Source organism: Harpegnathos saltator, unplaced genomic scaffold (assembly GCF_003227715.2).
Source record: "Harpegnathos saltator strain DR-91 unplaced genomic scaffold, Hsal_v8.6 scaffold49, whole genome shotgun sequence".
NCBI classification, from domain to species: domain Eukaryota; kingdom Metazoa; phylum Arthropoda; class Insecta; order Hymenoptera; family Formicidae; genus Harpegnathos; species Harpegnathos saltator.
The window spans coordinates 680,270-703,307 of record NW_020230304.1 but is presented as its reverse complement, the minus strand read 5'-3'; the positions used below and the strand labels follow the sequence as shown (position 1 = coordinate 703,307).

Genomic DNA, 23,038 nt, shown 5'->3' with positions numbered 1-23,038 from the left:
TACATGGACGACTCTCTACTCCCAGTAGAAGCGGAGATATCGACGGAGAAAGGTTGGAAAACTTTAACCTTCGATATCTCCTAAACGGTTAGAGATACAGGCTTCGGACAGGTACCAAATTAAAGCCCTTTCAAAACCCTACATTTTGCACTACATGGACGACTCTCTACTCCCAGTAGAAGCGGAGATATCGACGGAGAAAGGTTGGAAAACTTTAACCTTCGATATCTCCTAAACGGTTAGAGATACAGGCTTGGTTCTGGCACCAAATTAAAGTCCTCTCAAAACCCTACATTTTGCCGTAAGTGGCGACTCTCTACTCCCAGTAGAAGCGGAGATATCAACGGAGAAAACTTGGAAAACTTTAACCTTCGCATACTACTTTATTTACACAATAAATGTTCCCCGGGAGGCATGCCCCCGGGGTAAATACAGTATATTTTCAGGCATAGGCCTGACCCCAATTTTATATAATTTATTGTCGGGGGACAATCTGCCCCCCCCCAACAGTTGGCAATAGATGTAATATATAAGACGTATTATACAGTCAGGGGACATTCTGCTCCCCCTGACAATGGGCAGCAAAAAAACGCATATTATATATAAACTTGGAAAACTTTAACCTTCCGAGCTTTAACCGAGCCGAGCCGAAAAACTTTAACAAGCCGAGCGGAGGGCGGGACTTCAGACGGATAGACGGGAGCAGTTTCTCTGCGTGTGTGTGCCGACTACATTCTTACATAGAAACGTACGGCAATTGAAAATGTTTAAGCATATACCCTGAGATTCTATCTGTTGCGTATGACACGTGTGTGCGTGTGTGAGTGCGTATATGCACACGTACGTCACGCACACTTTCAATGCAACACATGCACACGGACACAACTGCACTAAAAACGCCTGCCGGAATATAAATAAATACTAACGTACCGCTAAAATATTTTGGAAAAATAATTTTGGGTACACACGAAATATTATCTTATTATCATATATTTATATATCGATATAAATCGTATATAATCTTCATGATATTAATCATATACAATCTCTTATTTTTTTGTGCATGTTAACATGTTAATTCATGTTACAAATGCATAACAATGCGCGAGACCGTGCTTGTCAAGTACGCTATTATGTTTGTAGCACGGACATAAACAGCCGAAAGTGGATGTAGCACGGACAGCCACCAGATGCAGGTTTTACCGTCGAGATCCAAAAGTGGATGTAGCATCGTAGTTCCCTCTCAAAATGGATGCAGATGGCGCCCATTCCCAGTGTGAAAAATCGGTGTCGCCGAAAACGCCGTGTTGGCCGCTCTCAGCTTCCTCTCTGCTTTCAGGTTCCTCTCTAGTTAGAGTAAGAAGAGAAGAAATATAGTTGTCTCACTCTCACTTATTGCACTCAGCAGTACAGCTGAGTGCAGCTAAAAAGAACTGATGTACCAACTTGACACTTTGATGAGTTGTAACAACCATTGTAAATAATGAAGACCGAATTATACAATGACATAATAACGACAATTCGGAATTTTCGAGGTCTGTCGAAAGATTGTGCCAAAATGCTGAAGGAAAAATATAACGAGTAAGAATTTCTCTTTTACTGCAGTCAGGTTGAAAAGTACAAATACTAGATAAAATCGGTCTTCTTGATTTCTTGTATGTCACTTAGAAAATATTAGAATTATATTTAAAATTGTCTATTTACATTCCTACAGTATACCGGTTAATACACTCTACAGTATTTTATCTTTGGAAATACAACAGAAAATGAAAGTCAACCATGTCAAATTATTCGGAAATAATAAAAGTTATTATGATAGGTAAGTTGATTTATCCAGAAGTAAACATAGTATAAAATAAAAATAAAGTATGTATCAATCATCATTGTCTATATTGATTATGTTAATAATATTCTTACAGTTACTTGGAAGCAATAAATAATAGAGAACCAACAGGTATTTTATTGAGAATAGCCAAGGATATAGATGCCTCACCTGCCTTATTAGCACGTAATGTCTTGGAAAGATATTGCATGTTTGAAAATGCAAATGGTATAACCAACTTTGAGCAATATATGCACAAAGCAAGATGATACAATTAAAAAGTTCTTACGGGGAGATTATTTGAAAATGTTATTTTGTGAAATAATTTCAGCCTCCAAGAATTTAATTACCAAGCTGTTTAAGGATACTACACTAATTAGGGACAAGGATCTTGCGTATGAGATATATCTGGTAATTGTTATTTGAAATTATTTCATTCACAGTTTTTTCATATAAACAGCATACTTTATTTTAATTATAGACCTTCTGATGTTAAAATATTGTAGTTGAATTTTTACTTACAGTGTCTGTTATACGATGATCTATATGGACCTATAGCTGATGCAATGGGAATGTAAATATCCTTCACTGTAAAACACTAATGATTTCATGACAAACTTGGATCAATACATGTTGAAGCATGATTTCATTTAAATTCAACACTCATTCTATTTCTCATAATAACACATCACGGAAAGTTATACTTTTTTTTTTTTCAGTTGTATAGGACAGGAATATGAAATTAAGCTCGAGAACAGTTTGATACAAAGAAATATCGCGTTCCGAAACGAAGAGCACTTACGATTGCGGGGGTACGACAAAACTCCAGATATTAAATTGGAAGTACCAATCGCGGTGAACGGTTGTCTGATCAACTGGATTGAATCAAAGGCACGTTTTGGTAATGCGGAAGTTCATCAGAAATATATGAAGGAGCAGTTCTTGAGCTATTGGAACAGATTCGGATCCGGACTAGTTATCTATTGGTTTGGATTTCTCGAGACTTTGAACAAATCGACCGAGAAGAGGTTTATCATAATGGATCATTTTCCCGAAAATATCACTTATATGAATCCTCTTTGCATTAAATCCACAAACACGTGACTATACATTATCGGTATTTATTAATTTTGTACAATTACATTTTGAAGAGTTCGACGCAACTCTCGCGGATACATTTCCCGACGATACCCGTTACGGAAAGTGATTTTATCGTGTTCAACTGTTGTTTAATAAATTGAGACAAGAACGCAATCTTGTTGACAATATTACCCACCTACTTTAAGATCCTTATATTCAAAGTCCTTATCTAAGTCTTTCAGCAACTTACATGTAGCTTATCATGTAATTTATTAATTAATTATTATAAATCTATTTAGACTAATCAAATAAAACTTACAACTAATGATATATTAACGCAATATACTAATATATTAATTAATTAAATAAAAATTATAAATCCACTTTATAAACTAATTAATCTACTGAATTAACCTAAGCTAATTACACCAAAATCACAGAGTAATTACAACATACGCGATATAGATACATATATACACATGTATATGTATATCACAATGTCATTCATATATTGGAGTACCTACCAATACGGTCGTAAAATTAATATTTTACAATCGTAATTTGGACTTGAGCTCTCAAATATAAAATAATAGGTCCGTCCTTTTGCGAAGAACTTTTTCGAAGGACTTATGAATTACAATAAGTTGAAATGAAACAGACATTTTTTGTCTCATTCTAATTTATTGCACTAGTTCAAAAGTTTTTCGAAAAAGAACAAACCCGATATTATTATTATTCCTGTGCTAGACCGGATAGTTTGCGTTCAAATTTATCAGATTTTGTCCTTCTTCCTATTTTTATCCGACACTGTATACTTGTCGTAACTCTTCGTTGGGTCGAAAGGTTCCCATCTACTTGCTGGGAAGATATGCTTGTTCCTCTCGTACCAAGACCTGAGTAGAACTTTTCCAGCATGTGACTCCTCGGTTTCAACAGAAGCGTCATGCATAACTCGAATATCATCGTGAACATCGAATGTGAACAAAGGTCCGCTCTTTCCTCGTGCCTAAGAAAGAAAATCACATTATATTCAATCTACTTAATTACTCATTGTAATTAAAGTACATCATACATGTTTTTTGCAGGAAATGAATATTGTTGTTTTTTATACATACTTTCGTTACGATAAAATCATAAAATGTGTAGTGATGTGGCAATATAAGATCCTCTTTGACATACATCAATTGGTCTGCCATCACTGTTTTAAGTTCACTGAATTCACGTCTCAGCACTTCTAAACATCTCTGAAGAAGTTGGTAAATGGAATTACCTACACAAGTGAAAAGCAAATATTATTAATCTATATGAAAGAAATTATATACAATTATACATCACATCAGTATTTCAACTTGCAAGTTATATTTTTTTATCACATCATAATATTTCTGCTCTAACAATGCAAAATTTTAATCGTGAACACATGTGCGCGGACGATATGTTATATTAAAATACCTTTCTTCATTATAACACTTCGGCGATGACCTGATCCGTCCCAGTAACTGAATGTAATTTCAATTTCCTCCTCCTTCAACGCGTTCTGCTTCATTGCCCATTCTTGCCTCAATTCCTCCCGAAGTCTATTTTCTTCCTCTTCCCTCTCTCTGTCCGGTAGAAAACTCGTATCGACATCGGGATTTTTCTTGATTTTCTTAATTACATGTCCATTCTGTTGCTTTTCTTCAGATTTTATAGGCGTTTCCTTGACTTCATCATCAGAAACTTCAGTCTCTTCTTCCTCCAGATTAAAAGACAATGCCTGGATCTGTCGTTTTTGTTTGTTCTTTTCTGCTTGCTTAGCTGCTAATGCTCTCTCCTTTTCCTGCTCTTTCTCTCGTTCCTTTTGAGCAAGTTTCCTTTCGCGTTCCTTCACTATATTTTCCTGCTTGGCCTTCATTTCATTCAACGTAACAAGACCAATAGTGGAAGTTTTCAATTGTTGTTCAACAGCATTGTAATGAGTTGCAAACTTATTCTCTATATTATGAATCTTCAAGTCATCTTCAATTTTCTTTTTACGCAGCTCTATCTCTTGCTGTGCAATTTCTCTCTTCTTCATTAGCTGCATGGCTCGACCAGCTTCACTGGCCGCTCCCTTGTAATGAGCCATGTTTTATACGAATAATCACTTGCTACTCAAGCAAATATAAAAATCCTTTCAGTTTCTCAACAAAATTTTTATAGTTATGAAATCTGAAAAGAGACATAATTGTGAAATATATATTGTATAATGCACTAACAAGATATTTAAAATTCAGATTTTTTTTAAATAATATGAAATGATATATACAAAGTATCTCAAAAATATTCAGTTAAAGAAAAATCTAAGTGGTTACTGATATCAATCTTATTTATGATTTTTATTTAAAAGGTATCATAAAACCTTAGTTTATATTGCAGAACCTATCCCAAATATTGATTAACTTTGGAAGCACATTATAAATTCATTTGATATCATACAAAACTCTTCTATCATTTTTGACAGAGTTTAGCAATTCTTAAGAAAGCATGCAAAAGCATGCCGCTGAGAGTAGTCACTTTAAACAGTCCTTGCAATTATATGCGAGTTTGATGCCAATTTATCTACAATTGCGTGTTATATGATCATAAGTTTAAACTTGTTATAAATCATCGTCATAATTTTAAATTTAAACATATAAGTTTAAACTAGCAACTCGTTAATGATTGTTTTTGGATGCATGTTGGATGCACTAAACCTTTATTATTTATCTTCATTTCTAGAATAGTATTAACGTTTGGTTGGATAATTTTGGGACACATTGCATATGCATATGCATACATGAAAAAATTAAGAACAGAATCTTTTTCGAACGTTTTGTTATAATTTTCCAATGCATTTACCAATTATTCTCCTGTCTAGTCTAATGTTTACAGATTTAAAAAAGCCCGATCCTTCATTAACCTCCTTACTTCTACTGGGTTATCGACACTGCACTCTAGATTTCCTAGATCATCGACGCATACGCTGTAGAGGGACACATGAAATTGCGCACAGCGACAATTCTTTTTCTTAAAATAATTCAGGTATAAATTGGAATCGTGCTGTGGGTGTAAATAAGTTGGCCTATCTTTGGCCTGGCTCCAAGCGTCTAATAGAACAAATTTGACGCTTGCTTGGTAAATGCAATCAGAAACAAAATCCGACAAAACACCAGCGTCCAACTCGGCGTCTAGAATTGGTCTAATGTCTAATGACTTCCGCATAAAAAATGCCCACCACCTGTCGATGCACAGGTAACGCTTAACGGAAGTTGGCTAGGGAATACTGCGATAGCCATTCAGCACCTTGCTTGCCCGGAAATAATAATATTTACGAAAATGTGGCGTGTGGGACGTTGATTGGCTACTGCGATGTTCCCTAACCAACTTCCGCCATAAGCTTCCGTGTGTAGCCGGCCTAAGCTAGAGTGAGATACGTATATTTCCTTTTATTCTAACCTAACATTGAGAGAGAGAGAGAGAGAGAGAGAAAGAGAGAGAGGGAGAGGAAGACAGAGAGAGAGAGATGGCAGAGATACGTCGACCATTCTACTCCGGATTATCAATATGGCCAATGGTTGCCACCTCATCGCGGCAAGTCGATGACGGATGTCCTGTGAGTGCGATAGACGGGTGATACATTAAAATTTTCTCTTCGGGACGATCACTGCGAATCGTCGTTAATAACTGGCAAAATGAGTCACTTCGGTGTGGAGACCTTCCTGGCGATTTTGCTGATCGCTCAGGCTCATTGCATCATGTTTTACCTGGAGCCGAACAGTCACAAGTGTCTGAAGGAGGAGGTGCACGCGAACGTACTCCTCACAGGCGAGTACGAAGTGTCTGAAGCATTAGGTCAGAAGACAGACTATGTAGTAAGTAGATTACGATTTGCTTCGGAGCGACTCTTTCCTTTTATCTCGTGTCGAAATGTGGGAACGAAATGAAGACAACTGATCTCGCGAATCTCTTGTTCTTTCTGATGCACCGTAAGTTCGTTTGTTTTGGCTATTTTTCCCCGCTCTTTCTTGAATAAAGTAGAAATGTGAAATGAAAGTCAGACGTTGGGGGGTGCGACAAGAGAGAAGAAATAAAATGTGAAGAACGTTACCGAAATAAGAGAGAAATGAACCTTATGGTAAGCTCGCCTTATCTTTTTTTTTTTTTCTTCACGTCAAATAAATATACATTTAGGCAGTGGAAGAAAGAGGAGGCAATAGGAAAATTTTTAGCAAACAGAGCAGAAGGTAGAACCAAGGGAAGCAGACATATTGATTTGATTTATTTTTATATACGTTTTGTTAAAGATATTGATATTTGATAAAAAATATATTTTCACTTGCGTATATATTCATACTTTAATTGTTGGGTAAAGGACAAAAAAGAAGTATAGAGAATATAGTTTAAGACAGAACTCTTGTATGCCTATCTCTTTCTCTCTTTTAACATGTACATTTAGATTCTGACATAAACTGTAGTTGTCAGTCGTAAATAATGTATAATAAATATAAATCTTTGAAATAAATTTTTTTATTATTTTCAGATTCAAGATTCCAAAGGACACATATTATCCCAGAAGGAAGATATTCCCCATGGAAAATTATTAAAGTTCTCCTTTGTCACTGAAACTTATGACACTTTTGAGATATGCTTTATTTCGCATGTTCCAAACCGTACGTATATTAATATTTTTAATTTAATTATTTCTAATCATTATCAAACATTGTTCCTGTTATGATGTAGAAATTTATGTTTATATAATATATATTAAAATATTTAAGAAATACAGAGAAGATAAATATATAGCATACACATATAAATATTAAAAATAATACGTTAAATATAATTTTAGATCAACGAGGTGTTAAACAAGAAGTTTTGCTAATCACAAAACGTGGTATTGAGGCTAAGAGTTACGAAGGCGTAAGTTCACCCAACTATGTATTGTAATTGATGATCATATTCCTCATGAACTTTATACTTGCCCGGTATCGTTACATGTGAGGAACTTTCTGACGTTATTTTATCTACTTTCTTTTTATATGTGGCTTGTTTCCGCGGCGCAGTTGGTAAAGTAGAATTTTCAATATTGTGTTCTCTCACCGGCATGCGTTTTGTCAACAAACTGGCACCATACAATACCACAGCCAGTCATAGGATTAAGCTGTTGAAGCATAGCACAGTTTTGTTAATTTGTTGCATGCTTTCGTCGCTGTAGACATTCCGTTAATGCAGAATCGTTGAAGAAAGTACCGTAATTACGCAATCGGTCGTATTCGGCTCCCAACAGTTAACTATCTCAGTCCCTAATAATATTTTGTTTTGCTCTGTACGAAGTACACAGAACACATACACAAATCATCCACTGCGCTTTAGTTTTGCTCAGCAATAGATGTGCTCGTTTTTTCGTTTGATTTCTATCGATTGCGACATTAACAAGACCGTCGGTCTTGAGAATCATCATTATCCGTCTCGTTCGATCGTAGATCGGCGAGGCGGCCAAACTGAAACCAGTGGAAGTGGAGTTGAAACGGTTGGAGGACCTGTCCGAGGCGATAGTGCAAGATTTTGCCCGAATGCGCAAGAATGAGGAGGAAATGAGAGACACAAATGGTACGTCGAATAAATAAGAAAGGCGGAGAGAAAACAGAGAGAACCGCGAGCTAACGCAAGTAAAGAGAAGTATACGGGCGGTTATAAATTTTTATCTCGCTTGGTTTCTCTCAGACGTAAGCAATAGAAGAGTCGTCAAAGAGGACGACTGTGCAATTTTGTTCCGAAGTTTCGGATTGCATCGGAAACGATTGAGAATTTAGTCACTCGACGATGCAACGAGTAATGAAAAAACGCGCTTTTCTCCATTTCAGAGACGACGAACACCCGAGTGCTGTACTTCAGCTTACTCTCGATATGCATCCTCTTCGGCTTGTCCACGTGGCAGCTCTTTTACTTCCGACGTTACTTCAGGATGAAGAAGCTCATAGAATAGACGGTGTCTTTGTTACCTGTAACTTCGTATTCGAATCGTCAAACACTTTTTATATTCGCCGCAACATAGAAATTGTACGAGACGAGTGTGTAAAAAGGATGTTACAGATCGTGTCAGCTCATCGGGATCGATACGATGTAGAAGTCCCTTATCATTTTGTCGCACATCCCGGTGCGTACGCCCCGTTATCGACAGCGCATTATTTAAGCGAGTGTAGGCTAAATGATTTCATAAATAAAAAATTTATTAACATCGTAGCACGAGATATACTCATTTTCGTTATTCGCGTTATAGACACGTCGGATCTCAGCCGGATTAGCCGTTTACGTCGGCGATACGAAATTCATTTCTCGGAAAATCTTGTACACGCGTGCGCACTTTTATAAACATATTTTCGGTATGTCCCTTTTTCATTTGCACTTAAAGCTGATGCACGAAGGTAAGAGACTCACAATACACCGTACCTTTCAACATTTTATTTACAAAATAGAACAATCTTTATGGGAATGATAAATTGCCTAAAAAATACAATGGCGAGACGTCGCGTTGGAAGACGATTTATTTGTCGCTAATTTGAAAGCGGAGATGCTTGGAGAGCTCTGTTGGCGCGGTAGAGGATCACGATAACCGCGCATTCACGATCAATGAGATTTTGTACGGGATGCTATTTGCACGTCGCACATGAATAAGTATCTAACACAATTACGTAGCGTGGATCTCATCTTGCTTGCGTTCTCACGTTTCGGGTTGGAGAGTTACAATCGGTGGCACGCTAGATGGGGCACGTTCACGGGGCTTACAGAGCTGCTTTTGCTTTTACGCCCACGATCGCGTCCTTGTCGCGCCAAAGATCAAGGGTCACAAAGTACGTCTCTGTTAAAAATTTCTGTCTGAGATTTCTGAAAAATTATGAGATCTCGATTATTTCCACCAAGATATCATATGAAAAAATAAATAGTGATATTCCAATTGAGAAAAATAGAGAAGCTTCTCTACTCTTCATATAATGTATCAATTGAAATATCATTACTTATTTTTTTATATGATATCTCAATTGAAATAATTGAAATCTCATCTAGGAATTTTCCGGAAATCTCATTCTAGATCTCAATGGAAATTTTCCGACAGGGGTCGCAGAAATGGAGAAGCTTTTTTTCTACTCTTCATGTAATCAATTGAAATATCATTACTTATTGTTTTCATATGATATCTCATAAGAGATAATTGAGATCTCATCTAGAAAATCTCACTCTAGATCTCAATGGAAATTTTCCAACAGGGGTCGCGTGACGATTCCGTTTTCGGGACGAAAACCTAGTACTAGTACGTGAACTCCTCTTACAGTATCCGCGAGCGGATGCTACGGTAAACTCAGCTAATTCACGAATAGCTACACACTGTCTAACGAACCGTCCATTTCTTGTCTTGGCGACATAAGCGGTCTAGGAAAATATTTGTCGTGCGCGACCGTTGCTTATTATCCTTCGTTCGCTTCATTAGATCGGAAATAATCAGGCGACGATAATGGCACGAACTAGGCACGTATCGCCGTCGAGTCCGCGACGTACATGAGAAGGGAGTCGTCGATTCCTTTTTGTTTTCTTTCTTGTCGAATTTAGTTCGAGATTGTCTTTCACGAGGAATAAAGTCGATTGATCGAAACGGGGAGAAACAGAAGGAAAACGGTGAAGCTGCGGTGCGGACTGATGACGTCAGAAGCGAAAAAACGCGCTGGAAATTCTTGCGAAATACATTCAAACCAAACAAATTTGCCTACAAAATTCGCGGTCGATCGAGCAGACTCGTTAAATATCCCCCGAAATGCTTCTCTTTTGTCCTGATAATCAATAAATAACCGCAGTGTAAGTAAACGTAGAGTAGCTTAAAGTCAACTTGCAGTTACAAAGTAGACCACGTATCAAACTCATTATTAGAAGAGCAAAAGGAGAGTCTCCGGGACTTCCAGATCCGCTCGACCGATCGCGTCATTTCGTGTGGACATACTTTAGGACCTTAAAGCGTCTCGCAAGAACGTTGAACGCACTCTTCGTTTTCGGCGTCGTCAGTCAAGACGATTGCGGCGAGGCGCTAGAGGATCAACTTGGAAATGACAAAAGTGAGTGAATTTACCGAAATATTTACTTCTCTCGCCGAATTTTTTTTTTTTTTTAGTAAATTTACTTACTCATAATTTCCACCTTCGCCGTTTCACGGCACACGATTGAGCTCCAGGAGCTCTGCCGAATTCGTAACTTAGTAATACGTAACACGACAATTCTCGCCGACTCCCCGCGAACATTATCTGTGCGGGTTTTGAGCTCGCTCTCCCGGCGCACCCTTCTTTTCGTCGGATCAAAACTCGTCGCTGCCTAACGCCGCCTACTTACTACCGCTCACCTGAGGTCAAGAGGATCAGCTAACAACAACAACAACAGCAGCAACAACAAGGTCGAGAGGAACGGTTCACCCACCGACGAGCTTCCTCATCTGCTCTTGTCGCAAACGCACAGCGTGGCCATGAAGAACAGCGCTACTTGTAGCACACGCGCGATGCACAGACGCTTGAGGGGTAAGTTAAGTTCGGTTGAACCGCGGTGCTGGATTACGCTGAGCCGGATGAGGGTCAGGCCTTCGCGTTCTGGCGTCTCAGGTTATTTGGGATCACGATGGTGATGAGCGTGCCGAACCCGAGGGTCACGCACAGTGCGACGTTCGCCCAGAAGTCGCCCCATATATTGAACAGGTAGCCGTACAGCATCGTGAAGGTGATACCGAATATCTGCACCGCCGCGTTCAGCACGCCGGCGGCGGTGCCTTCCGGCTCCGGGTAGGTGAGCTCCACGGCGAACTCGAAGCCCACCGGTAAGTAGCCGGTCATGAAGAAGCTGCAAACAGAGCTCGTGGTAGTCGCCGTAGGCCGCAGCAAGCTTTCACCCAGACAGCGCGAGTTCTAAAGGACGTCTTCTTGAAAACGTCTAAGAGATACCTGAGATAATGAGGTGTCTCTTGGACTTGGTGTCTTGAAGACACCTTTTGGAAGTTGCGCTGTCTGGCTGAGTGGGTCACAAGTGTCTTAGTATCCGCATTCGATAATTGAGGTGAATTTTCGCGCGGGACAAAGAGAGGAGGAAGAGGAGGATTCGTCGAGGAGATGACGAGGAAACGATAGACATAAATGCTGTCGCTGAAGAATTTACCCCAAGATGCCAGCCGTGAGGTAGATGACGTATATGCTGCGGACGTTCAGTGTAAAAGTGAAGATTACCATCCCCACGAGGGAGAGCGTGTAGAGCCCAATCGTCGTCTCCCTGCAAATTCGCATGCACGCATTCAATATATTTATATTTTATGATGCCATCTCTACTGAAAAATTTCTATTGAGATCTAAAATGAGATTTCCGAGAAATTTTCTACATAAGATCTCAATTATTTCAATTGAGATATCATATGAAAGAATAAGTAATGATATCTCAACTGAAAAAAATAGAAAAGCTTTTTTATATTTTTCATATGATATTCCAATTGAAATATCGTTATTATTCATTTTGTTATATGATACCTCAATTGAGATATCATATGAAATAATTGAGATCTCATATAGAAAATTTCTCGAAATTGAGATATCATACGAAAAAAGTAAGTAATGATATTTCCATTGAAAAAAATAGAAACGCTTTTCTATATTTTTCATATGATATTTCGGGGTGCCTCTTGATGATGCTGCTATTTTTTATTTTCGAATTCAGTCTTTATATGATTCGGTCAGACCATATGCCGAAATTTGTCTATCCGGGGACTGTGTCGAGGAAAGGGCCGCGAGAGCCGTCGTTCCTCATGGAACGGTCAGCTGCAAAGTCCGACCACTCACTTGAATTTGTGCGTTTTGTCCAATAAGACTCCGCACACAACGGAGCCCAGCATCCCGGCGCAAATTATGGTCAGGCCGATTCGGCCGGCGTCTTGCTCGTGTCCCTGCAAACCACGGAAATGCATCACATTTTCAATCGACAATTTTGATAACTAATGTCACGTGAAATGACATTGCGAAGAGTGAGTAAATTCATCCGAAAACCGTAATAGGCCCCCGTAATCTCGTTTTCGGGATAATCAAGCGTATTTTTTCTTTTTTTTTTTCTTTTGTAAAAGGAATCTGTCTGTTCGCAAAATCGCGCTGTGATCGACAGGACGAGAAATTTCGGGGAATGTATCCGAGTAACACTATACATCGTAATCAGCACCACACTGCTTTCCCAAATTCATCTATGCACCGTGATCGTATGATCATGTGACAACGAACGGATGTTTGTTCATCTGAGACCATTGTAAATATTTTCTACTAAAATTCATGGCGACAGAGTGGTGGTTTTCGGAAGTTTCAGCCCAAAAATGCTCACCGGGAAGTGCTGGAGAACAATCTGATTCAGCAGGGTACTGATGGCGTAAAAGATGCCGATGTTGATGCTGTAGCTGAACAGAAGCAACAAGTAGCTGATATTGGTGAACAGCTTCTTGATGGAGTGAGAAAACTTCTCGTTGCTCTCTTTGTTCTCTCTCTTCTGCACAGCTTGCGCAGGGCTGGGTGGCAATGGCGGTTCCGACTTGAAGACTGCAAATCAACCTCCTTTAAGCGAAAGGGATAAAAGAATACTCGGACTCGCGACACAGTAGAGTCTGCGACGGGGGAAGGAGGGAGGGCTGATATTGAACACTTTCTTTCTTTCTTTCATGTTCACTTCTCTCACCTCGCTTCTTACAAAAAAAAAAACTACTACGAATGCCTGTAAAAAAAAAAAGGGAAAGACAGGGCCAGATATATTAATTACTGTCATTTGCGTGCGAGGTTGCGCGGCAAAAAAAAATCCCTCAGTGTAACCGAATTTTTCACTGCCAGGGGAAAATAGAGAACGGAAAACCAAATGGAAAACTCGGTCGTGAGAACAAGAGAATCCCCGGAGGAGGTCCTCGGTCAATTTCGCTCGGACGGTGACCGGTCGCGAACCGAGTTCTCTCCCGGCGTAAGCTCGTGTGAAGAGAAAAGATATTCCAAATTTTGAGGAGAAAAAGAAGAAAAGAAAACGTTCGCTCGTCACAAGCGCACACTGGGGGAAAAGCTTCGCGCGGTCGCTCCGCGGTTCTCAGCGGAGAACATACACGTACAGAGCAATATGAGGAGCAGAATGACCGTCGTGCAAATCGCGAAGATGTAGTACATAAGCCGCAAGCCCTTCTCGATGATGCAGACGTTGCTGCTGTTCTCCACCAACATCGGCGGGAACAGGAAACCGATGGCTATGCCGAGCTGCAACAGAAAGCGAGACGAATGCCCTGTGAAATCGTCGCCGAGGCGGTCGGCGCGGCAGAAAGGCGCGGGAGAGGAAACGCTCGGCACTCTCGCCCGTTTGTGTTATTTCTATCCTGTCTTCGTCTTGTTTGCCAAATAAACGGAATTGCGCGGAGTCGCGCTTCCGCCGGATCGGTGCATCGCGCCGATCCTCGCCCGCGTCGCCCAGATGGAGCGGAGAATTTCGCTCTCCAGCTGTTAAAACAACCGGCTTCCCGCTCGTTTTTGCCGAGGAAGAGCGACGCGATTCCGGGTCTCATGTCTCGCCATGAGCGGCGGCGGAGGAGGCGGCGGAGGAGGGAAGGAACATCAAGCGAGCTGCCATGCGAGCGCTCGCGCGAGACAAAGACGCGGCTTTTCGGCTTCGCCGATCAAGCTGGAGCGTGACGATACGGCCGGCACGACGCGCGATAGTGGCCGCAGTTTGCACCTTGGATCAATTCTCGCGATATACAGCGCTGGAGCCCCCGATGCTGCTGCTGCCTCTCTCCCCCTCCCCCTCCTCCTCGCCCGCCGTCCTATCATCCGTCCGTCCCCCGCAACGCCGGCAGGATCTCGTCTGCCGCGAGTAGGTAGACAAATTAATCGTGGGTGCCCACTTGGACTCGGTTTCCCACCTAATCATGTCGCAATTTCAATCTCTCCGAGCACCCTTCCTCGATTGGCGAGGAACGCACTCCAGACCGCCGCTTCCGGTGGCCTGCGCGCGCTGGCTCGCCCGCTCTCGTTCGCCCGCACGAGGAGCACTCGTGAGGAACGATGGCTTGTATGAGCTCTCTCTCTCTCTCTCTCTCTCTCTCTCTCTCCTCGATATTGTCTCTGCGGTCGACTCCATTTTGCCGGGTAGCTGAAGATGCTCCGTCGTCGACCAGTGACGACCGACAGTGATGCTGACACGCGTTTTTCAGACGCGAAACGAGTCGAGTGGCGTTCGATGGAGTCGACGAGCTGGCTGGTGGTTGACGTTGACGTTTGAATGAAAAATAGACGTTGTGCGGAACGACGAGGAGCCCGCGCAGCGTGGGGAAGAGATTTGAGAGCTCGTGCTCCGCTTCGACATGTCCAGGCTGGAGAAGTCCTCGTTTCCTCGGCGCTCTCGGCCACCGGAACAATCGTGCTTAGAGATCATCAGCGGCTCATTCAAGTCAGGTGGAAGTGAATGCGGTAATTTTTGCATTCTTGCAACAGCGCAGACTACTCACTCGTTGGTCTCAGCCAAGGCCAAGCGCGCGGCAGCTTGGTAAACAATAAAATAATCAGGCATGCATAACATAGCGTCGAGAAGCTACGGTTATTGATTACCTTAACGGTTATTAAATTTCTTATATAACAATTATATATGTAGATGTACTTCTGGCCCGTTGGTTCTGCAATAAGTAGGCACGAATGACATAAGCAACCATCGCAACAAATAGATTCCCAATCAGTTTTGTTACGGACTTGATGAGTTAACAAAGACGCTCATCATAAGCAATTGTATGAAACATAGTTAAAAGAAAGAATATATTATTTAACTTGTTGCAACAGATTATGAATACTGTACTTGAGCAGATATGGCTAAGTTTTTGCGGAGGTTCTTTCGCTCGCTTTCAGTAGCACGCCAAGAGCCAAGAACACGAGCCCTTACCTGGTTGCCGAAGACGCCGATGCTGCAGGCGCTGCTGACTTGGTCGGGTCCGAACCACACCGCGGCCAGGCGCGCTGGAACGGACAAGATGAAGGTCTGGCTGACCGCCACCAAACTTTGGCCAAGGAACGTGATCCAGAAGCGGTCGTTCGCCACGCTGAACACCTTTATCCAGGAGCCGAGGGCCGTCCCGAGCGCCCCGAAGATCACGGCGTACCTGAGGCCCTGAAATCCCACCCCGCCGCTCCCTCGAGTGTTTCATCGCAATCCAGTCGATATTTTCACACACGTTTCGTCACACGCGGCTGAATGCCGCCGCGACGCGGTCACCGGTGATTGGCGCCGCGATGCTGTCGCGTCTCGTCGAGCTGCGTTGTGAAACAACGGACTCGCACGTAAGTCGGTAGTCGGTACACTTGATACCTTAAGTTACATGCTTTGTATCTCAAGTTACACTTGGCACGCGGTGCAAAGTACACCCTTTTGAAGTCTCTAATTTGCCGCTACTTCGTTACGATTCTTTTCAGAGTCAGTTGCACGACTGATCAAGGCACACCAGGTGTGGGAAATGCACGCGTCCCCGATTACACATTTGCTCGCTTTATCTCTGATGTACGATTTAATCGTCAATTAAGTTGTTGCGCAATCAGCGGAGACCGACGCGACAGCTGACGATGCGCGTCGTCGTCGTCGGCGTACGAAATTGATCCACCGAAATCGGGCTACTCACGAATTTCTCGAGCAGGTAGCTAGCGGGGAATACCAGCGGTATGTACGTTATCATGTATATCATGCTCGTCATGTTTACTAGGAAGCTCGTGACGTTGTAGTAGCGCATCACAATGTTCGCTATAATACTGTACTGGATCCACTGCATCGCGTTGCTCGCGCTGTACAGCACGAAGATGATGAGGACGAGCCATCGTCTCTTGTAGACCTTCGTCTCCGGCGCCTGCAATCAGCGACACGTATCTTCGACCTCGCGTTCGATCAGTCGCAGTTCTCAACGCGAGCAACGTGACATTGAGAAGAGAAAAAAAAGCGTCACGTCAAAAGCTCCGCGGAAGCGGAGCGCAGAAAAATCGCTCGATCGCTCAAGACAGTCGCGCGCGGAATGCCAACTTCTTTTTCGCGCGGGGTTTCCCCGATCGTTTCCAGGATCGTTAATTATCGTTTCAATCAACGGCGCTAAGGGACCCCCTCCTGAACTCGTGATCTCGTGAACAACCGTCAACTCGAAGCGAGGCGACTCTGTTCCTTAGTTTTCCTGCTTCTTCGTACGAGGAACTCGTTTGTAATTTTCTCCACGGTTTTAGAATGAATCGACGGAATTAAAAAACAATTTCACACCTGCGTCACTGGCACATCAGCTTCGGTGGTTTTTACGTAATCGCTGGAGTTTTTTTCCATTATCTCGGAAACTTGCGTCTGCTCGGAATCTGTGACCAACATTAGCAACGAGTATCAACTAGACCGATCAAAGCCAACACGAGGGACGACGAGAGCCGAACTGAGACGGTACCTTCCACTTCCGTCGGAGTCGTTTTATTGCCTAAAATTTAAAACAAACGTTCCATCTCATCTTGCGCAACTGCAACATGCAACATTCTTGTTTAACACACACACACATACACATATGAATGAATGTCTGATGATGATATTATATAAACATGATAGTATTATATAATCATGTAGATCAGGCCAAACTGAACGAAAAGTCCCTCCGCCATCTTGCGATCGACAAAATGTCGAATTTAGAATTTTCAGTCAAAGAGCCGAGTTTGAGTTACTAATCAATTGAGTTGTTAAACCCTGGTGAGTGAACTTGTTGAGCGAGCTCTGATGGCGACATTTGAGCAGAAAGGAGCACAAACTGAACAAAAAGGCTCTCTGCCGTGCTGCAAAGCCAGAGCCAAGCGTGAAATTCAGACTTATCAACTAGAGAAGAAGCGGTAACGTAGCAGTCGTGCGCAGTCCTTCGCGATCGACCGCACTCTTCAGGATATAAAAATAACGGATGGAAGATAAAAAGATACAAGCAAGAATCGAGTATTGATTTCGCGAAAACATTCGAACGGCGAATTATCGTGGATACTTGAATACGTTATCAGAGATACAAGCTCGCAAACATCTCCGGCCGCAACGAGCGGAGTTCAGCGCACTCGTCGCGTCGTACAAACGAGGGTACTCGCGAGGGTACTCCTGATCGACTCCGATCTCGGAAATCGGCTGCCGGAGTCATCGAGCGAAAGCCCGGCGAAAGTCCGACGACGCTGAAGACGCTTCGGTCCTCCTCCACTTCAACGAAGCGCGCGCGCGACTCGGCGGAAGCGCTGATCAAAATCAGTCTCACGCTCGAAAACAACTCCCACGCCCGTTCGCCCGAAAATCTCGCCGGGTGCCTCACACGCCGAGTCAAGGTCACAGCCGACGCGTGTGGATTCCGATCGCTAGGTGGGTGGCGCTCGATGAGACGAATCGATCAGCCGACCGGAAGAACGAAGAACCGCGCACAGTGAGAATTTCAAATCTTCGTACGCCGTGTACCCGCGTGTGCCGCAGCCGGACCTCGACCTGTCTCCGCCGCCGAATGTCCGCCGACGACTGCACAGCCGTTCGCTGCACACAGAGCCAGTGCAGCCGCCCGTCGTCAGCGGCCGCGATCGTAAATCGCGGATCGAAACGGGAACCGCCGGAAGTGAGAGATCGCCTCTGCCGGGCGAGCGACGCGTCGCGCGGCGGTTCAGCGCGCTGAGCAATTCGCGCGGCTGTCTTTTACTGGCGGCGTGCGTCTGTCATGCTCTCGCCAGCCGGCACCTCGATTACGCGGATAACACACTCTTCCGCGGAACGCTCGGCATAAACTAAGTGTCGTAGCTTCGCGAACGTCCATCCTACCCCGCCTAATAACGTCGCCTCTCTGTCCGTCCGCCGCTGGCCGCGCCGCGTTTAATCGCACGTGGAAATATTTACGCACACAGGTGCGGGTGGCGTCGCGCGCGCACTCTTATTAAGCGTTTAAAGTCGTTGACGAATGCGCCGTCGCAATGTTATTTGCGACCTGATGTTGCACACGTGTACGCGAGACTGTCCTCGATGCGAAAAATTATCAGACGGACATGACAGAACGGCTCTTTTACACGGCTCTTATGGCCGTGACATTTGACGGTTTTTTTTTTTTCGACACGGTGTATATCGAAGTGTTCGAGCAGTACGCCGTGTCGGGAAATTACGCCCCGTTTATGAGACTTATTTTCTCAGCAAACATTTGATGACCGATAAGCGACGGTTAGCTTTTCGGTTTGCTTTTTTATGGTGTATACAGGGTGTTGAAGAGAAAGGGCACCAGGCCCGTACGGGGTAGTTTTGATTGCAGGTCGAAGAATCAAGCCTTTCGGAGTCACGGAGGTGTCTCTTCGATTTTGGTAACGCAAGTGGTTCGTGCGCTGAATAAACGAACGAGTGTTCGTTTGGGAATATTATCGCTTCGTTTACAATAAGTGTCCTTCTTCCGGTCTCCTGCACACACACACACACACACACTTGACATGTTCGAATTACGGAAGTACGAATTTCTTGTAGCTCTTTTAAAATCGCGCGATCACTAATCATCAAGGACAGCTGATTGATGCTCACATATTGAAGCGAGATGATAACATAAATATTTATCGTAAAGAGTGTACAAAAATGGTAGGTAGGAGAACGCGCGCGGAACAGCTTTCGTAAACATCCAGTAGTAACAATATAGTAACGTATTTGCCACACGTAATCAATGAAAACACACAAATAATTTTTGCGTTATCAAAATCGGAAAACGCTTTAATACCTCGACTGAAAAATGCTCGATCGAGTTGAAAATGTAGAAAAATCGATAAGAAGAATTTTAAAGGGATAAAAAAGAATATTTATTCAGTGGTTGCTGACAACATATTTATTTCTACCTTTATATATCAGGTAAGCAAAAAAGTTCGTTTTAATGTACGCTTTAATATACGCGAAGCTTTAAATAATTAATTTTCGCAAGTGTTATACACCGGTAAATTCTCTGTTAAATAAACTTTTGCATGTGCAGTTTGACAATGACAAAATCTATAGAAACGGCACGAACTTTCTTCGTTACTTAATACACACACACACACACACACACACACACCGAGAATAAATTTTATTAGATGAGAAAAGTACAAAGTATTTCTTTCGAAGCCACAGCTTATCAGGAAAGAGCAAAATTATTCATTTTATTTAAACAAAAGAATTCAGACCCGAATAGTATAAATGTGAGACCCGCCGAATAAATATTTTCCTCTTTCCTAGATATTTTTTCTCTCGGCTATGTACACGTTGATACCTGTATCAGTACAAGAGATTTTTAATCGATTCGACCCCCCCCCCCTCTTCCCCCATCACTCTTCTCTTTTTCTATCGATAAGCAAATATTTTGATTCCGAAATTCACGGGAGTATTTGGAAGGAATCTGTTTCCTATCTGAAAGGAATTTTCCAGAGGAAAATCATTTCTGCGTGTACGTGTGCATTTTCGTACAAATGAGTGGGAATGTGCGATTAAAACGGACATGATGCATCGCACCACGCGGTTATCACGGTCGATTAAGCAAGGTCGCCGGTTTACTATCGCCTTTTATACGTTCTCGACCGCTCGCAGCTAACCGTCAAGCTCAATCACAGCAAACACATTTTGCGCGCACAACATGCGCTTCGATACACAAATTCAACGTTCGTCAGTAATCGACTCAATTTCTCCCGTCCACCGCAGAAACACTCGGTGGGTAACTCGCGAAACCGCACGTGGGATCGCGGCGGCGGAAAATAATGGCGTGTAATACGAGCTGCAGTTGTCGCTTCGAGTTACGCGCATAAATCTCCGCGAGCGTTCGTCAAAGCCTTTCGACGACAAAGTCCGGCGTTCACCTCGCGATCACCTCGCGGCAACGTCTCTCTCGCCGGACATTTTTGCGCTCGGAGAGACGCGAGACCTCGCGGAGGAGCCATCTTTCACTCACGGCATTTCTTTTTCACTCGGCCGCGCGAAAGCTCGAGAGCGGAGCCATCTTTCACTTGGCGGTCCGGATTTAAGCAGCGCAAATAGAAATGCTTTCGCGTCCTATCGATTGCTCGAGCCCGCCGGCATGAACATACACACACGCACACATTCGCTACATTCGAATGCCGTTAGAAAATAGCAGCGTGACGTGGGTCCATTTTCCGCGTGTATCTCCCGCCGATCGTTCAACTCCCCGCCGCTCCCCAGGCAGAACAGAAGATCATAATAACATGAAAATGACGAGAAAATGATCGAATCATGATGGGAAAATGAAGTTTTCCTCATCACTTCGATGTCATCATGATTTTCTGAGGTTTCGCCTGAGGTCTTACCTGCCGAGTTGTCGAGGTAGCCACGAGCGGCTCGTCGGTCTCCTTCTCGCGGAAACTCCGAGTCTCCTCCATTATCCCGTCGCTGGACTCTTCCTTCTTCGCGAACTTTGCACACCGAAGGTGTGCCAAACCTGCGCGAATTCGATCGCGACGACGCCGACGAGGGCGAGCGAGCAAAGTCAGCAGGACGAGCGAATTTGCTGATCGTTGGCCGTTGACTGTCTCGCGCGTGCGAGACCTCCGAATGCCTTTCGCCTTCCCGTCGATCAGAGGGGATCCCGTTATACCGCGATATCTCGCTCGCCCCCCCGTCGTATTTGTTGCATTATTTATGCGCGCGATAAGATCGCCGGCTCGCGTTTATTATTGTGCGATTAGCGGTATCGAAGAGCGGCGAACGCTGATAGTCTCGCGGCTGCGCGACTATTGGAAAAGCGCAACGACTATCACCTCGCGCATATGGCTGCCGCGACGTGCTTTACCCTCAAATCTCGTGACAATTAGCGTCGTATTCATCTGCTTTTGGAAAACAGCCCACCGGTGTTTGCCGAGCCCACCGGGAGGGGAGAAACACGGCACAAACCGCGACCGCGATAATTCAGCCCATGCGCGCCGAGCACCATGTTGTCCCTCCCCCCCCTCTCTCTCTCTCACATGCTGATCGAGCAAAAGACGCTCGTTAAGTCGATACCAGACTAGGTATTACAGATTACGAATCACGGATGAGAGACTGAAATCCGTCGAATCAAGCAATTGCCGGAATTAGCAGGCGACGCGATAATTATAACGTCGTTATTTTAATGACTTGGTGCGCACAACGAGGCAAAAAATTTCCTTGTTGGAGAACGGACGATGACTAAAATCTGTTGGAGGTGTGATTCAGGATTGCGACCTTGATAATATGTGTCAAGGTGAAGGTCATTCGGGAGGGAAATCGTTGGATTTTTCCAGTGACCTTGGAGATTGGAAGGATTTTTCGGAAATCTCATTTTAGACGTCAATAGAAATTTTTCGGTAGAACAGCAATTCATAATTTGTCGCGATAATTGTTTATAAGAGACTGCAAGGTGTCTCCTCGTGGGAGTGGCTTCCAGTTTGCTGTTTCCTCAGTCGTACTTGAGTTTATACTTGGGGCGGGCACGTAGTTCCTACGATGTACGATGTATAGCAGTTCGCTTTTCGAGGTATAATAATTTTATTCCCGATCACATGCTCGCTTGTTTGTTGTGACATCACTCCAAACATATCTTCGGCGTTATCCTCCTTGGTTTACATTTCTTATGTTTACATGAGCTAGTCTCGGCGAGTGCTTAAGTCACACGACGTAGAGGAGGTAAGAATACCGAAAAGGAGGCCCATGTCTGACGAACTTGGCCTTGGCGCGTGTTGTCGCTCGACGTCATCCTCTCGAGCGATGCTCGAGTCCTCTATTACATCATGTAACTTTCAGAGAGATGTTTATCAATCTACAGTTTAGAAGCCTGGACTCCGCGCACACCGCTAATGCGCGATACGTTTGCAACGAGTGGCAAGTAGCGAGGAGCGGCTCGCGCTCTCACGGTGTAATTCAACGCAAAGTTGCGAGACTGTCCTCGAAAGTGATGATATCTTGGAAACTGCACGTGATTCAAAGCGCACACGCGGACTCAGGATTCCATCCTGCACGACACGTATATTTGAATCCCGCGTAGCCCGCGAGGTGCAGCCGTTCGCAAATAATCACCGCCGACGACTTCGACCGACGACTCTTATCTCGTCGCTACTAACGGTGACGATGATGCAGTTGCAC

At 43.4% G+C, this 23,038-nt stretch overlaps 4 protein-coding genes across 5 annotated transcripts; 2 read left to right on the top strand and 2 right to left on the bottom strand.

Annotated features, from left to right (window-relative positions):
- The first annotated feature begins 1,395 nt into the window (after positions 1-1,395).
- On the top strand, positions 1,396-3,076 carry LOC105180517 (uncharacterized protein C15orf41 homolog). Its single transcript, XM_011136607.3, has 6 exons — positions 1,396-1,581; positions 1,715-1,819; positions 1,920-2,050; positions 2,154-2,233; positions 2,347-2,396; positions 2,542-3,076. The coding sequence occupies exons 1-6, from the start codon at positions 1,484-1,486 to the stop codon at positions 2,924-2,926; spliced, it is 849 nt and encodes a 282-aa protein (XP_011134909.1). The 5' UTR covers positions 1,396-1,483; the 3' UTR covers positions 2,927-3,076.
- Positions 2,930-6,143, bottom strand: LOC105180518 (protein FAM50 homolog). The gene is made up of 4 exons (XM_011136608.3): positions 5,762-6,143; positions 4,355-5,092; positions 4,018-4,172; positions 2,930-3,908 (listed from the first exon to the last, which is right to left on the bottom strand). Exons 2-4 carry the CDS (start codon positions 5,007-5,009, stop codon positions 3,675-3,677), a joined length of 1,044 nt encoding a protein of 347 aa, XP_011134910.1. The 5' UTR covers positions 5,010-5,092; positions 5,762-6,143; the 3' UTR covers positions 2,930-3,674.
- Positions 6,144-6,434: 291 nt separating this feature from the next.
- bai (transmembrane emp24 domain-containing protein bai) lies at positions 6,435-9,145 on the top strand. 2 transcript variants are annotated; one of them, XM_011136610.3, is made up of 6 exons: positions 6,435-6,774; positions 7,443-7,572; positions 7,752-7,822; positions 7,966-7,968; positions 8,386-8,512; positions 8,767-9,145. In XM_011136610.3, the coding sequence occupies exons 1-6, from the start codon at positions 6,595-6,597 to the stop codon at positions 8,886-8,888; spliced, it is 633 nt and encodes a 210-aa protein (XP_011134912.1). In that variant the 5' UTR covers positions 6,435-6,594; the 3' UTR covers positions 8,889-9,145. The 2 variants fall into 2 exon arrangements, with proteins under 2 accessions (XP_011134912.1, XP_011134913.1); XM_011136611.3 differs by lacking the exon at positions 7,966-7,968 and having other exon boundaries at positions 6,436-6,774.
- A 1,345-nt stretch (positions 9,146-10,490) lies between these two features.
- LOC105180521 (feline leukemia virus subgroup C receptor-related protein 2) lies at positions 10,491-17,408 on the bottom strand. The gene is made up of 8 exons (XM_025302388.1): positions 17,207-17,408; positions 16,587-16,808; positions 15,857-16,081; positions 14,046-14,187; positions 13,283-13,494; positions 12,757-12,860; positions 12,086-12,196; positions 10,491-11,773 (listed from the first exon to the last, which is right to left on the bottom strand). Exons 1-8 carry the CDS (start codon positions 17,306-17,308, stop codon positions 11,512-11,514), a joined length of 1,380 nt encoding a protein of 459 aa, XP_025158173.1. The 5' UTR covers positions 17,309-17,408; the 3' UTR covers positions 10,491-11,511.
- Positions 17,409-23,038: the final 5,630 nt, after the last annotated feature.